This window comes from Volvox carteri, assembly GCF_000143455.1.
Source record: "Volvox carteri f. nagariensis unplaced genomic scaffold VOLCAscaffold_21, whole genome shotgun sequence".
NCBI classification, from domain to species: Eukaryota; Viridiplantae; Chlorophyta; class Chlorophyceae; order Chlamydomonadales; family Volvocaceae; genus Volvox; species Volvox carteri.
Genome location: NW_003307564.1, coordinates 1001931 through 1015124, shown reverse-complemented (window position 1 = coordinate 1015124; position 13194 = coordinate 1001931). Strand labels below are relative to the sequence as shown.

The following is a 13194-nucleotide window of genomic DNA, read 5'->3' as shown; positions in this document are numbered from 1 at the left end:
GTGGGGTGGGGTGGGGTGGGGTGGGGAAAGACGAACCACGAACGAGTGAAGGTGCTGCCAGGGTGGGTGGGGGGTGGGGGACGTTGGGGGCGTGTGCGGGAATATTGAGCCCACAGGGCCGCGAAGGCCACCGGAGGGGGGGGGAGGTTAGGGTTTTAGGGTTTTAGGGTTTTTTAGGGGCGGGGAGAAACACCCGCAGCAAGGAACACATAATCCTAACCCAACCGTCGCGCGCACATGCACACACACATACTTACATACAAACATACACAGGAACCTAAACACACGAAACACACGCACACGTACACACATACACATGTACACACACACCCACCTGTTCCATTTCCAATCGGTCCATAAGGCCCATTACCGCCGCCGCAATGTCGTCCGCGGAGGGAATGATGGAGCACAACCTCATCGACACGTGCTTGTACTCCACCGCCACCACGGGAAGATCCGCAGCCACCAAACACCTTTTTTGTGTGTATGTGTATGTATGTGTGTGTGCGTCCGTGTGCGTGTGCGTGCGGGTAATGTGCGGGTGGAACGAGGGAGGGAGGGTGCAGCGCGATGGCGACGTTTCGGGAGCAGCGGCTTTGTTTTCCCCGGGAACGAGGTTTTTTAGGGTTTTAAGGGTTTTTAGGATAAAAGCATTGCTAGGGAGTTTTCCCCCTCGGGCTCCAAACCCCTCCCCCCCCAGGAAGGAAAGGAGGTGGGAAAGGAAAACCTAAGATGCACATCCGACTTTAAGGAGGAGGAAAAATAAATTAAACAGAAAACCTAAACGCGCCCCAAGCCCCAGACCCATACCATATCCATGTCGCGGACGTACCTCATCAAGTTGATGTACGGCAGCAGCCCAAGGCCCACACCGTGCAGCAGTACAACCGGCGCCGTGCTGCAACCGTTACCGTTACCGTTGCCGTTACGGGTGTTGCCGCCGCCCGTACTGGTGCCGTTGCATCCGTCATTGTCGCCGCCATCACTACCCTTGTACGGCAGCTGTTGATGCTGCTGCTGCTGCTCCTTCCCCCTCTCGATTTGACGATGGTTGTGTGTTTTGTAGCTTTTGAGACCCACCATCGCCACCATCATATTTCCAGTTTGGTCGGTGTGAATGGAACTCAGGGTGCAGCCCATCGCCAGTAGCAACGTACGACAAAGCAGCGCTAAAACCTCCGTAATGCCGTACGCCAGCAACGGCCTGAGTGTATGTGCAGATATAAAGGTATACAGAGGTAAGATACCGATACGCATAAAGTCGTACGCACAAAACACACACATACGAACAGACACACCCAACCAAACTTCTGCATCCTGGGACTGAATACATTGCGCGTGTCGGAATGGTGTACGTAATGTACGAATATTAATGTACGAATATTTATAGGTGGTATAGGTGGTGGGTAGAATTTGCATCGTTCAATTAGTTTTGTTGGGTTTTTCAAAATATTTCCCCGGGAGGGCCTGACCTGACCTAACCTTGCTCAACATTTCCTGTAATTATGTTTTTTTAAAATATTACGAGTATTGTATCATCTTTTAAAATCATTTTGGTATTCTCTAACAGCTCTTCTTTCTCTCCCTCCCCTTCGCCTCTTCCCTAGCATCCGCTGCGTCTCTACCCACCAAACATCTACCAAACAAAGGCTGCCCTCCAAAAGATCTTTGTGATCTGAAATAAACATAAAACCTATCCACAAGAACAGTTTTAAATCGATGAAACACAGAGGCAAGCCAAAAAAACTTTTTCGCGCTTGTAGCTTAAGTAGCTGTACTGTGGTCCGTTGGTACCACAACTTGGTTTAGCCAGGTTGTCGTACAACTACTCAGGTAGTTAACATATCCATATCTAACTCTTATCTCTATAATTTTTTAATGTATTTATCGCACTGTATTTATCGCAACTGTTATTACTAGCTTTGCAACAGCTATTCCAGTTGTTGGTAAACATATTATGTACTGGCTTTGGGGCGGTTTTAGTGTAGACAACCCAACTTTAAACCGCTTCTAGAGATCAAACCCATTGTCGTGCATGTACGACACCAGCACGACAGTCACCGTCTAGTCTGTACGACAACCCCTGTCGTACCTGTACCACACCCTTAGCGGCTCCCACAGATGCGTCATGACTTGCAATCCGTGGGTGTAGCCCGCGGGAAGGGAGAAACCCAGGGAAGACTGCATCTTCGATACACAGTCCCAGAGCAGGGGCCCCTGGCCCTCGGACTCCATCTCCCCCCTGTGGGGGGCACGTGTGCGTCCATATGTCAGTATGTATGTAATGTATATATGTACGTCTGCGTGTTTTTGGTGGAAAAACAATGTGTGTTTTGTGTGTACGTACATGTGCGTCGTTATCTTAGTAGTAAGGTGCACGAATCGTACTCCGCATACGCTGAAATGAAAAGAAAATGCAAGAGAATGTTGAGAATTATTAATATTAATTAATATATTTATGATGATTAATTGCCAAGGTATCCCAGGTATCAGTCTCAGCCTCTTAGCAGGGCCTCATCCAAGGCCGCCAGATAACCCCTGACCAGGGTAACCCGGTCTTGATCATCTCGACAAAAATTTGAATTCACTTTTATTTCCGATTTATTTCCGGATTTTTATTTCCGGACCTATTTTGTTGAAGCGTACGAACGCAAGCTTTGAAAAGGTGTCTAGAATGGTCGGGGGGTAAGGAAGAGGGGAGTACGGAAAGCGGAAGATCAGCGAACATCGAAAACAAAATCCTGAACCCTCCGACTGACCCTTAGCCAGATAATATTTCTGTCGTACATTGTCGTACCTGCGCTTGTACCAGAAGCCGTACGCAATGAGGTCGGCGAGGTTGCCCTGGCGGATTGTGCCGGGGTCAGCTCCACAAAACCAGGACGACAAGTAGTCGTGTACGTCAATATTGTACGACGAGTTGCTCGCCAACTAGGGACCCATGACGGGTGAGGGGGAGGGGGAGGGGGAGAGGTGTGAGGGGTTTTTCGCGCAAGCGAGATAAGGCTAGGGGGAATTCGCGGCGTGGACGCGGGAGGCAGAGGGGCCGGGACACAATACACAATACACACAGCACATGCATACATACATACATACATGTATACACACATACATACATGTGCACCTACAGACAGCCCCTTCCCTCCCCCTTCACACCTCGAGTAGGCGGTTGAAGGCCCTCAGCGGATCATGTGACTCGGGGGCGTGTTTGATTGGCTGGGAGTTGAGGGCGGAGTACCTGATAGCCCGAGCCAGGGGTTCGGGGGGGGGGGGGTAACGCGAGAAGACGAACCACGAAGGAGTGAAGCTAGCTACTGCCAAGGAGCAGAACTGACCAGTGGGGGGGTTGGGCCGCCGTAAGGTTGCGTGTCACTGTAATCTTAGGGTTTTAAACCCGGCATTCGGTGACATTTTAGACGTGGTTATTAAAGCGTTCACAGATCTTCGAGGGGTTGAGGGTTTGGATGTTGAGAGTGGTGTTAAGGATAAAATAAAATTACACTAGACCATCTTCTCTGTATTGTTTATAGGATTTCTAATCCAAGGGTGGGAGGAGGGACTCTCGGCAAGTCAAGGTACATGACCCCCAAAGTAAACACATCGCTCTGATCATTCCCACATGCGAAATGATGTGTATCGTATGTAGCTCCCCTCTTGGCCTACTTTAATGACGATTGCTTTCCCTGCCGGGGTCAACTTTCTTTACTCCGACGATATCGCGGATATATCGCGGGGCGCGCGTCAGTAGTGGGTCAGGTCGCTATCGATAATCGAATCCTTCCCATGGCCTAAGTACATATACACCCATGCCTCGTCCGGGGAGGGATAACGCGAGAAACACTGGCGAATCAAGCAGATACCAGAGATAAGACGGATAGCCTATAGGTCAGAGAAAACAAAATCCCCTTTCGCCTGAAAATGATAAATTTTAATAGTTTTCACCTTTTGCAAAATTCGCCGGGCACCATCCGTTATCGGGGACCGGGGTCGGGGCCGGGGTCGGGGCCGTGGAGGAATTTACCGTTTTACGTTTTAAGTTAGCTTTTTTTTAGCGCAGCGTGTGTCGTACCTCTGGCGGAAGTACACCGCGAATGCCGCCTCCGCTGCCGCCAGCAGCACAAGCAGCTGCCGTACGCCCACAAGTGAAACCACTATCGTCACCGCTGCCGACGTCAAAACGGCGAAAAGTACGACAGAAAGTGCCATCCGCGCCAGCAGCAGCCACGCGCGTCGGTCGTAGTCTCGTGGCAGCATGGCGCGACTGACCCGTGGGTCCGCGGGCGGCAGCTGTACGACAGTCTCGCAGGGTCCTAACGGCTGCGCAGATGGAATTGTCCCGCGAGTCGCGACGCCATGGGCGGTGCGTGTGGCGGCGGCAGCGCCGCTGCCGCCGTCACTGACCCACGGGTCCACAGGCTGCTGCTGTGGCTGCGGAGACTGCTCGCTTGCGGAGGCCGAAGCGGGTTTCGCAGCTGCCACTCCCGCCGCCGTCACCGCTGTCGCTATCGTTGAAAAAGCCGTTGCGGCGGGCATACTCCCTCTCCTGCCTCGTACCTTGGCACGTGATGCGGTTACTTAAAAGGTTGTCGATATACAATAATAGGTTTACGGTAAGGGAAAAGCTGAACTGGGTTTTTCGCACACTCTTGCAGGCTCCGTTCTTTTTGAAGGTTTCAATTGCCAGAGCCGGTGCCCGTGCCGGGTTCTTATCGCCTGGTTGAGTGGGAGAGGAATAGCGAAAGGGAAGCGAAGGGAAGCTTAAAATGGGAGTTGGGAGTTGGGAGTTGGAAGGTAGTGCGCACTCTCGCCTGTGCATGTGTACGTTTTCAGAGTATGCACGTGATGTTGCGCATGCAGCCGAGAGGGGATGTACGGCAGCCAGCTCGCGGCACAGCACAGCAAAGCAACGCACAGCAAAGTTCAAGGAGGTGAGAACGACATGGCGAAAGGAAAAGGGGCGAGAGGTCTTGGTCATAATTGTGATGATGACCGTGATGAGCGCCACATTATTCAACAAATTTGAACATATACAAACGATGTTGAAAGTGTCGACGCTAGATGGGGTCGTGGCTGTGTGTGTGTGTGGGGGGGGGGTTATAACAGTGGGCTCCAGACTCACGAAGAGTAGAGCCATTGGGCCAGCTGGCCGTGCACTGCACTAGAGACTGGTTATGGGATATGGGGAAAAATCTGGCTGTTTGTTGTGACATCTGGCTGCATATGATAGAGATCAACCGCATACGTATTAATGTATCGCAGATGTAAAGAGACACCGCCGGAGCCTGAAGACGAGGGGAGGGATGACAACAAGGACAATGGTGGCGGATAGTTTGGAAAGTGGAGGTGATACAAATAAGAATATCGTCGTCTAGCGTTTACGATTAGCGCTGAAGCACCGCAATAATTCTAGCTTTAAATCACCCCAGCATGTGGGAGCCTGGACTTCGAGGAAAAATCGCAGAGCTTGGAGAGGCGTGTAAAGATCCAAAGAAAGGGCAGAGAATTTTGCGTCATCTGGTCTAGAATACGAATATAGTAGTGCGGCATCTGGATCGGCTGTGGGGCGTTGTGATTCTAAAATGTCTATGAGAGGAGAAACGTTGCGCGGCGGCGGCCGCGGCGATGACCGGCGATGGAGGAAGAACGAACTGCGGCTGCGTTTGCAGGAAAGACAGCTGACGGAAGAAGAGGTATTCCTCTGTATCTTTTCGATCAGGCGAAGTTTGCTTGTATGCTAAAGCTGTCTGTAGGCGGGGAAGTGCGCGCGCTCCTGGGTATGAACCCAGGCAAGCGGTGGGGGAACAAACACCGCAGACAAATCAGAAAGGAGCTCTGCTACTTGAGACATACCTGAGCGCTTATGTCCTCGACTTGGAGAATTTGCGCTCGCCCGAGCCTCAATAGAGGTCGAACTGTCAACCGTGGAGAGGTCCGGACAGCTCGCCAGACGCTACAAGCTCTCCTTATTACGCAAAATGTTGCAGATAAAGCAACCTACAACTGTCCACAATGAACGGCTTGCTGTTTATAGAAGACTCCCAGTATCTTAAGAGGTCGATGAAGTAAAATACCGTAAAAATGTTTTGGGCTCTCGCGTTGGCCGTGCCGTACAGCCCTTCGAGTCGCTCGTTGGCAGGCTGAAAAGTTCAAGCTAGCGAGAACAACCGTTATCAGGTTTGAAACTGCTCTTCGCTTCGGTTAAGATTACGTTCGTTGATGATTGGTTTACGGCTTGAAATTTCTGGTTGTCGCCTTGAGTGCTACAGATCCTTGGGATATGGGCCCTCAGCCAGGCGGACCGCTTCGAATGTTCACATCGTACAAAAGGCCCCCTTTGGACGCAAATGTGTCCGTGTCATGGAGTTCATCATTACCATGATCACATCATAAAATCGGTTGTCCGTGGGGTTTCAGTCAAAACATCCGAGGTATGTCACGAGGAGCGCGCGAAGAGCCGAGGCGCGAGGCAAAGTCACACGGCCCCACAAAAACGTAAAAATTCTGCGTAATAGACTTCATTGCTGTAAATATTTCTCACTTTTTCTAGTACTGATTAGGAACAAGTTGTGCAGCAGGGAACAATGTAACAACAGAGCCGAAAGCGAGGCGCCACAGGACTGTGAGATCATGAGGATCATGAATCTCGGGACCAACCCAAATCGGACAAACCCGCCAGAAAATGTATGGTGCAAATAGCTGTGCCGCTGTGTCAGCAGTAGGTGCACGACGCACCACGCAGAGTAAAGTTACAAGAGGGCCTGGCTCTGTGTAGCGGACTGATGCAAAGTGAGGTCGAAGCAATTAGCAAAAGAGATGTGGTAACGATTTCATGTCTGAGTGTTGGATAGGGTGGGTAGGTAGGTGGGTAGGTGGTAGGTGGGTAGTGGTCGGCAATGGAAGAAAGGCTTGAGATTGGGGGTAGAAATGATAGGTTGTCACTGCGCTCTGGTTGTCACTTATGCGAGGGCCTGCCCTTCTCTCACCCGAGGATAAATTTACATCGATTTACCTGGCCTTAATCATGCAAATGCCAGCGATTTCATACAAACTAATTCAAAACCTTGGGACGTCAACGACCAAGGTTTCGGAGCGTTCTACACGCACTGCGGGCCGCTTTGGACCACTCTTCGTTAGGTTGTGGTTATCGACGTCTGCTTGGATGTTTATGCGAAAAGCAGCATGTTCACGGTAGACACAAGAGTTAGGGTCGAAATGCGTAACGGAGCTCGCGTTAACCACGCTTTGCAGTAAGCAGTCGGAAAACCACCAGAACTGCACAATTGAGTAATGATTTCTCATTTGGTTGTTGCTCGCCATACGGCTTTTGGATGTGGAGTCTGTCACTTCGTGTCGGCTGCGGCATGGAAGGGCGCTGCGTCCGGCATCAGTTTAGAATCAACAGGACGCTCTCAGATCGAACTCGTTCATGCGGATGCGACTGCATCAGCCAAGCCAGCAGCGGATGGTCGTCCTTCTCCGGAGCCCAGCAACCTTGTTTGCAAATTTCATGAAACGTCAGTCTGCAATTGCAGCAGCTCCTCGGCGATTACCTCGGCGACTGCATGCTCACGGCTGCGCCATCGCCCTTCATCCGTCACTGGCGCTTTGGCAGGTGAGGAGCCACAGTACCTTTGACCGCGCGGCTCTTTCAGATGCATAAAATGATGAATTGCTTCTATAAACGCATTGCCGCCCAAGTTACAGAGCTGGCTAGGGGTTGGGGAACCTGGCTGCCTCCGCGCGTCCACATCCCTTCTCGTCCCCCGCCGCGGCTTGTGGGACACGGTTTCAGGGCTTACTCCAGCCTCCCGGAACCCCCCTATCCCCTCTTCTATCCTCGAGGCATCCCCCACCTCAGCGCCTCTATAACCAACATCAATGGCCCCACACCCCTCTCACCTCCAGGATGTGATAAGGCGGGTTGTTCAGCAGAATGTGTTTTCACGATATGGGACGCGATGTAGCGTGTATATATATGTATATATGTATGTATGTGCGTGTGTCCTACGAACGCCCTTTTTACCGCCATGGACACGTCCTCCCCCTTACAGGGGGGTTTGACGTGCTCGGAAGCTTTTCCCCTGTGTTTTTACCCGCAGCTCAGGTCTCCGGGGACTTGCCCGTGGGGCGCATGATGGCGTGTGTGTTTTCACGATGTACGGCGAAACCCTAAATCCCCAAAGACCCAACAAGTAGTAACAACAGAGTGATTTGACTAGATGATCAACCTGCTGGTTGACACCAGGCACTGGTGGTCGTAACCCGCCAGGGTGCCACATTCACCTACCCTTCACTTCCCCCTTGCGTTGCAAAGCACTCGAAAGAGGGCTCTCTCACTTGCCATGGGTGGGCGTTTATGTGGGCGTTTATTTGAACATGAACCCAACGATATTCGCCTCTGTCACAGGCCTGGCAACTTGGCGCCTATTACCGGCGGTAGCATCATCAACGTCTGCGTCCGCCTGGTCGCCGCCGCTGGCGACGGCAGCGACGGCGACGGCGACGGCGGCGGCAGTCACTGGCTTCAGCGGACCGCTCCGTCGCTGCGTGCACAGCTCACCGCCGGCCGCCGGCGCGGCGGCGGTCTCTGCGGCAGCCGCGGCGGCTGCCGCCGTCGCCGCCGAGGCGGCAGCGGCCGCCGACCGACAGGCGGCCGCTGCCGCTGTCGCCACCTCTACTCGTACGCCACCTCCCGTTGCCCGTCGGCAGCAACCGCTATCGCCACACGCCCGCGAGTTTCAACGCCGTTTCTTTCAACTGGTAAGCAAGACAAGGAGCTCACAGTACGTCAGGAAGCAGCACCGTTCTTTCACCTCCTGCTGCTGCTACTGCTACTGCTACTGCGCACCGTGTGAGATGGCGCTACACATCCTTTGCGCGATTGTGGGCTTCCGAATGTATCCCTAGTTCCAGAAGAAATGACTGGGGAAATGGTGTGGATTTACCGCTGTGCTGCCTCACCGGGTTTTATAATGCGGGTTTTATTGAGGTTTTAATCCCTCGCCTCGCTTTTGTCTTCTCCTGGACGTCTTCTCCGTATATTTCTGGTATCTGCTTCACTCGCCAGTGGTTCGTGTTACCCCCGCGCCGTCCTATGCAGGTCAACAGCGGGTCAACGGCCACCATGGCCGCATCTGCCCCTCACGATGGAGGGGGCAGCGGCAGCAGCAGCAGTAGCAGTGCTTCCGCGGCGGAGGCTGTAGCGCACACGACCAACTCCCAGGTACGTGGCCGGCTGCGGTTGGATGCGATGGGATGAGTGGATGGCTGGTCGGCTCGCAGGTTAACTTTATCCCAGGTCACCACCGTCCATCAACTAGGGGCGCAATGCCTTCCACCATCGGAAGGGTTTTTGACCCTAACGGGTATCGATCCCGGGATCTCCCGGGGGCAATGGTCGCGCGTTACCAGTAGTGCCAAACCCTAGCATGTATGTATGTATATGTATGTTGTTACAGGGTGGTTAACTTCGCCAGTGGCCCCTTTCCCGGGCAGTCCCTGCTCACCGGCACCCTAATCCGTCACCCCATCCGACTTCAGAATGTATTCGTTGGGTTCAGCAACTCACCACCAGCATCCAACCAAATCTAGCGGATCAACGGCGCATCAACTTAGTTCCTGGTCAGCTCGCAAGTTGATTTTATCACGTCCTACATCATCCATATGATGGGGGGCCACCTCCCATTTCAACACTCCTCAAACACCCGAGGAGCCGGCAGGCGGATTTGAACCCGGGTCGGCCAGGTGCAGAAGTCAGGCCTTAACCTCTGCCAGCCGCCTGCCTATGTATGCATATGTACGTACTCATTATTCCTCTCCTTTTTATTATGTCTTCCCTCCTCCCCCCCACCCCGCCCGCCCTCAGGCTATCCGCATGCTGGTCGCCTGGCTCGAGGAAGGCCGCGTAACGGCTGCGGTGGAGCATCGGGAACAGCAACAGCAGCAGCAGCAACAACATCACGCAACTGGCGGCGCTGTAGCTTCATCCCCGCCGCCGGCCCCGGGAGCTGTAGCTGCGCCGTACCGTCTAGACCAGCAGATCATTGACCGAGCCATGGAGGTCCTTTGGCGGTTGAGTGGCGGTTTTGGTTGGGGCGGGGAGGAGGGGATGGGGTGTTGGGGCGGACGTCCACACGTGGGGGGCATATCACCACCCTTATCCAGCGGGTTTCGTGTCTAAGAGAGGGTTGCTGCAGTCCGTTGAAGTATCGCATGATGATGATGATGGTGGTGATGATGATGGAGGTGCTGGTGGTGGTGGTGGTGATGATGATGATGATGATGATGATTATTGAGAGGTGTATCTCTTATCTGTACATCCGGGTCAGTGACTTGTGGGTTGTTGAAATCCGTGTTCATCCCCCCCCGGGTGGTAAAGCACGCTCGGATCTGCGCGAATACGGATTTTCCGATTGGCCTGCGGTGCGAAATTTTTATTATTTAAATTGACATCTCCCTGTCCAACCAGTTGGGGCACACCGACTAATGGATCTCGATCGGGTGGTTTGCGCGTTGCACATTTTCCCCATATTCCCGTACGTAAAATTCGTACATTTTCTTCTGTTTCCCAAAACGTCTTCCCAAAACATTTTCTTTTGTACACATTTTCTTACGTACCCGCACTCTCGGACCCATCCGCAGACTGTATCGACGCGAGGAGCTTCAACGGGAAGTTGCGGCGATGATGTCAAGGGCGAGAAACCGGCAAGACGCCTCGTCGCCCGACGCAGCAGCAGCTTTCTCGCAAACCGGCGGCTCCGGCTCGGCAGCGGGTGGCGGCGGACCCATGGGTCTGTCGGAGTTGCTCAACGCGGCGGAGGTGCTGGCGGCCGCTGCCCCCGCCATGGGCCTTACGTTTAAGCGGCAGCAATATGAGCTGCTGATTGAGGTGTGCGTGTGTGTATGGGGGGAGGGGGGGAGGGGTTCGGAGAGGGGTTGTAGCGGTGTGGTGGGGGGGAGGGGCTCGGCGGGGGAATCTTGGGGTTTGGGCGTGTGGGGAGATCATATGCGAAACAGGGGGAGTGGAAAGGCAGGGAAAACCCGATGGAAGTGTGTGTGTGTGGGGGGGGGGGGGGAAGTGGGGGTTTTCAGGGATCGGACCTGGGATCTGGATTTGGATCTGGAGAAAAGGCTAGGGCTATTCTTGACGGAGGGGGGGAGACCACCCACAAGGATTTGGGGGGCCCGATGGGAAATCCGAAATTCCCAAGGCCCGAACTAGGTGCCGTACTACGGAACGGGGTATGCTGGTGCGTGATGGTGCGCGGCAGCCCACACGTCCGCCGCCCAGCCACCGTCTTTATTTGCATTTTGGCATCTTTGCAGCTTTTTGGATTTTGGCAAACCCTCTTCCCGGTTGAGTTATCTTTGTTTTTTGAGAATTTTTAGAATTAGGTTTTTTTTTCTTGCATTTCTTCCCTCTTTCGGTCTCCTCTTCCTCCTCGTTGTTTGTATGTATGTCCAGTCGTCCTCGTCAGCTGCCTGACGCCTTTTGCCGCGTCTTTCATGCCGTCCTGTTTTCCTGTTTGTATGTCGTCCTCTCGTACGTGATACGACAGTTGTACGGTAAGCGGGCCCTCCTGGACCCGCCCTTCCGGCGGGGCCTGGCGCAGCGGCTGCTGGCCGTACGGCAGCAGATGGTGCAACAGGTACGGAACGTACTTTTTGCTATCTTGTCGTACACTGCTGTACTGACAATACGTGCTGGAGCATGTGTGTCCGAAGCAATGGCCCGGATCTGATGTTTGACTGCATCTTTGGCTGCATCAAGGGAAGAGCTGCTCTGCCCCTCGTTCCAGGCTCATATTACGGATTACCGCACTCCCCAAAATGCATACATACACATATTTATGTGAATTATATATGTCTATATATCTATGTAAAAAGATATATAGATATTTTCAAGTCCTCTCCAGTTTGGCTGTGTTTTCTTGCCTTCAAACACACAAAAAAAACTGTCGTACAGTATCCCCCGTTTTACCCCTCGCCCCCAGGCCGGCCTTGTATTTTGCTGCTCAGCGTCGACCTGCAACCTATGTAAAACACACTGCAGGTCATCCCTCATCCCCCCCTCCCGCACCCCCCCTCCCTCACCTGATCTGGTTCCTCACCTTCCCCCCTCCCCCTCCCCCTCCCCCTCCAAACAGCTGATGCCGCTCAACCAGTCGTGCCTCAACACGATGCTTCAAGCGGTCAGGACCGACCCTCTGGTGAATACACACACGAAACTGTCCTGGGCAGTAAGGTGAATGGGCGCGGGGTGGGCGGGGAAGGGGTAGAAGAGGGGGAAATCGTGTAACGGAAAAAGGGGATGAACTGCCGGCGAAGACGGAAAGGGGGAGAGAGGTGGAAGAGGGGCGAGAGGGGGAAGAGGGGAGAGAGCGGCGAGAGGGGCAAGAGGGGTAGGGTAGGGGAGAGACATGGAAGTGGGAGGGGGGAAGAAAGGGGTGTGACTCCTTGTCCGTCCGTCTGTCTGTCTGTCTGTAGGTTTCTCATTTTGTCTTGCCTCAATTTGTCAGTGTGTTTCATCATGACTTGATTTAACTCGCACACACTCACATACATGCGCACGCAAACACATACATACATGTACTCACATACATACACACATCCCCCCTTACACCCCCACCCCACAACCCCCACACGTATTCGCTCCCCCCGTGTCTTCCCCCCTCCCCCCCCGTCTGTATCTGTCTATCCTTGAAAGAGTACCCGTCTATCTATTGTCTATCCATAGTATCAGCATTACTCGTCTGTGGTTCGTCTCCCCCCCCCCACCCTCCCCCCCAGCTTCACTCGTTCGTGGTTCGTCTCCCCCTCCACCCTCCCCCCCAGCTTCACTCGTTCGTGGTTCGTCTCCCCCCCCCACCCTCCCCCCCAGCTTCACTCGTTCGTGGTTCGTCTCCCCCCCCCACCCTCCCCCCCAGCTTCACTCGTTCGTGGTTCGTCTCCCCCCCCACCCTCCCCTCCACCCCCACCTTCCCTCAGGCTGATCGAAAGGGACCTCCCCGTGGTGGCGGGGGGACCGGCGGCGGCGGCGGTGTCCTCGTCGTACACCTCCTCCCCATCCTCGTCCGCTTCCCGGACCTCTCATCGCGCGGATGCGGCGGCGGTTGGCCTCTTGCCGGCCCTGCAGCTGACGTTGGGCTTTATGTTGAGGATGGCGGCGCGGGAGGTGCGACTGTGAACGTGTAT

At 53.9% G+C, this 13194-nt stretch overlaps 2 protein-coding genes across 2 annotated transcripts in view; one reads left to right on the top strand and one right to left on the bottom strand.

Annotated features, from left to right (window-relative positions):
• The window catches only part of VOLCADRAFT_91502 (uncharacterized protein), a gene marked incomplete at both ends in the record, with an annotated part of 11441 nt that extends 4418 nt beyond the window's left edge, over nt 1-7023 (bottom strand). The window contains 11 exons of the mRNA XM_002950928.1: nt 44-54; nt 335-473; nt 2093-2242; nt 2798-2931; nt 3157-3238; nt 4070-4317; nt 4406-4713; nt 4840-5070; nt 5120-5282; nt 5444-5654; nt 7010-7023. Of these exons, the coding sequence (XP_002950974.1) occupies nt 44-54; nt 335-473; nt 2093-2242; nt 2798-2931; nt 3157-3238; nt 4070-4317; nt 4406-4713; nt 4840-5070; nt 5120-5282; nt 5444-5654; nt 7010-7023 (1691 nt within the window). The remainder of the gene's footprint in view (nt 1-43; nt 55-334; nt 474-2092; nt 2243-2797; nt 2932-3156; nt 3239-4069; nt 4318-4405; nt 4714-4839; nt 5071-5119; nt 5283-5443; nt 5655-7009) is intronic.
• A 264-nt stretch (nt 7024-7287) lies between these two features.
• Nucleotides 7288-13194, top strand: part of VOLCADRAFT_117744 (uncharacterized protein) — a gene marked incomplete at both ends in the record, with an annotated part of 12139 nt that continues 6232 nt past the window's right edge. Inside the window, 8 exons of the mRNA XM_002951024.1 lie at nt 7288-7612; nt 8408-8760; nt 9101-9223; nt 9866-10071; nt 10642-10888; nt 11559-11648; nt 12147-12244; nt 12988-13174. Of these exons, the coding sequence (XP_002951070.1) occupies nt 7288-7612; nt 8408-8760; nt 9101-9223; nt 9866-10071; nt 10642-10888; nt 11559-11648; nt 12147-12244; nt 12988-13174 (1629 nt within the window). The remainder of the gene's footprint in view (nt 7613-8407; nt 8761-9100; nt 9224-9865; nt 10072-10641; nt 10889-11558; nt 11649-12146; nt 12245-12987; nt 13175-13194) is intronic.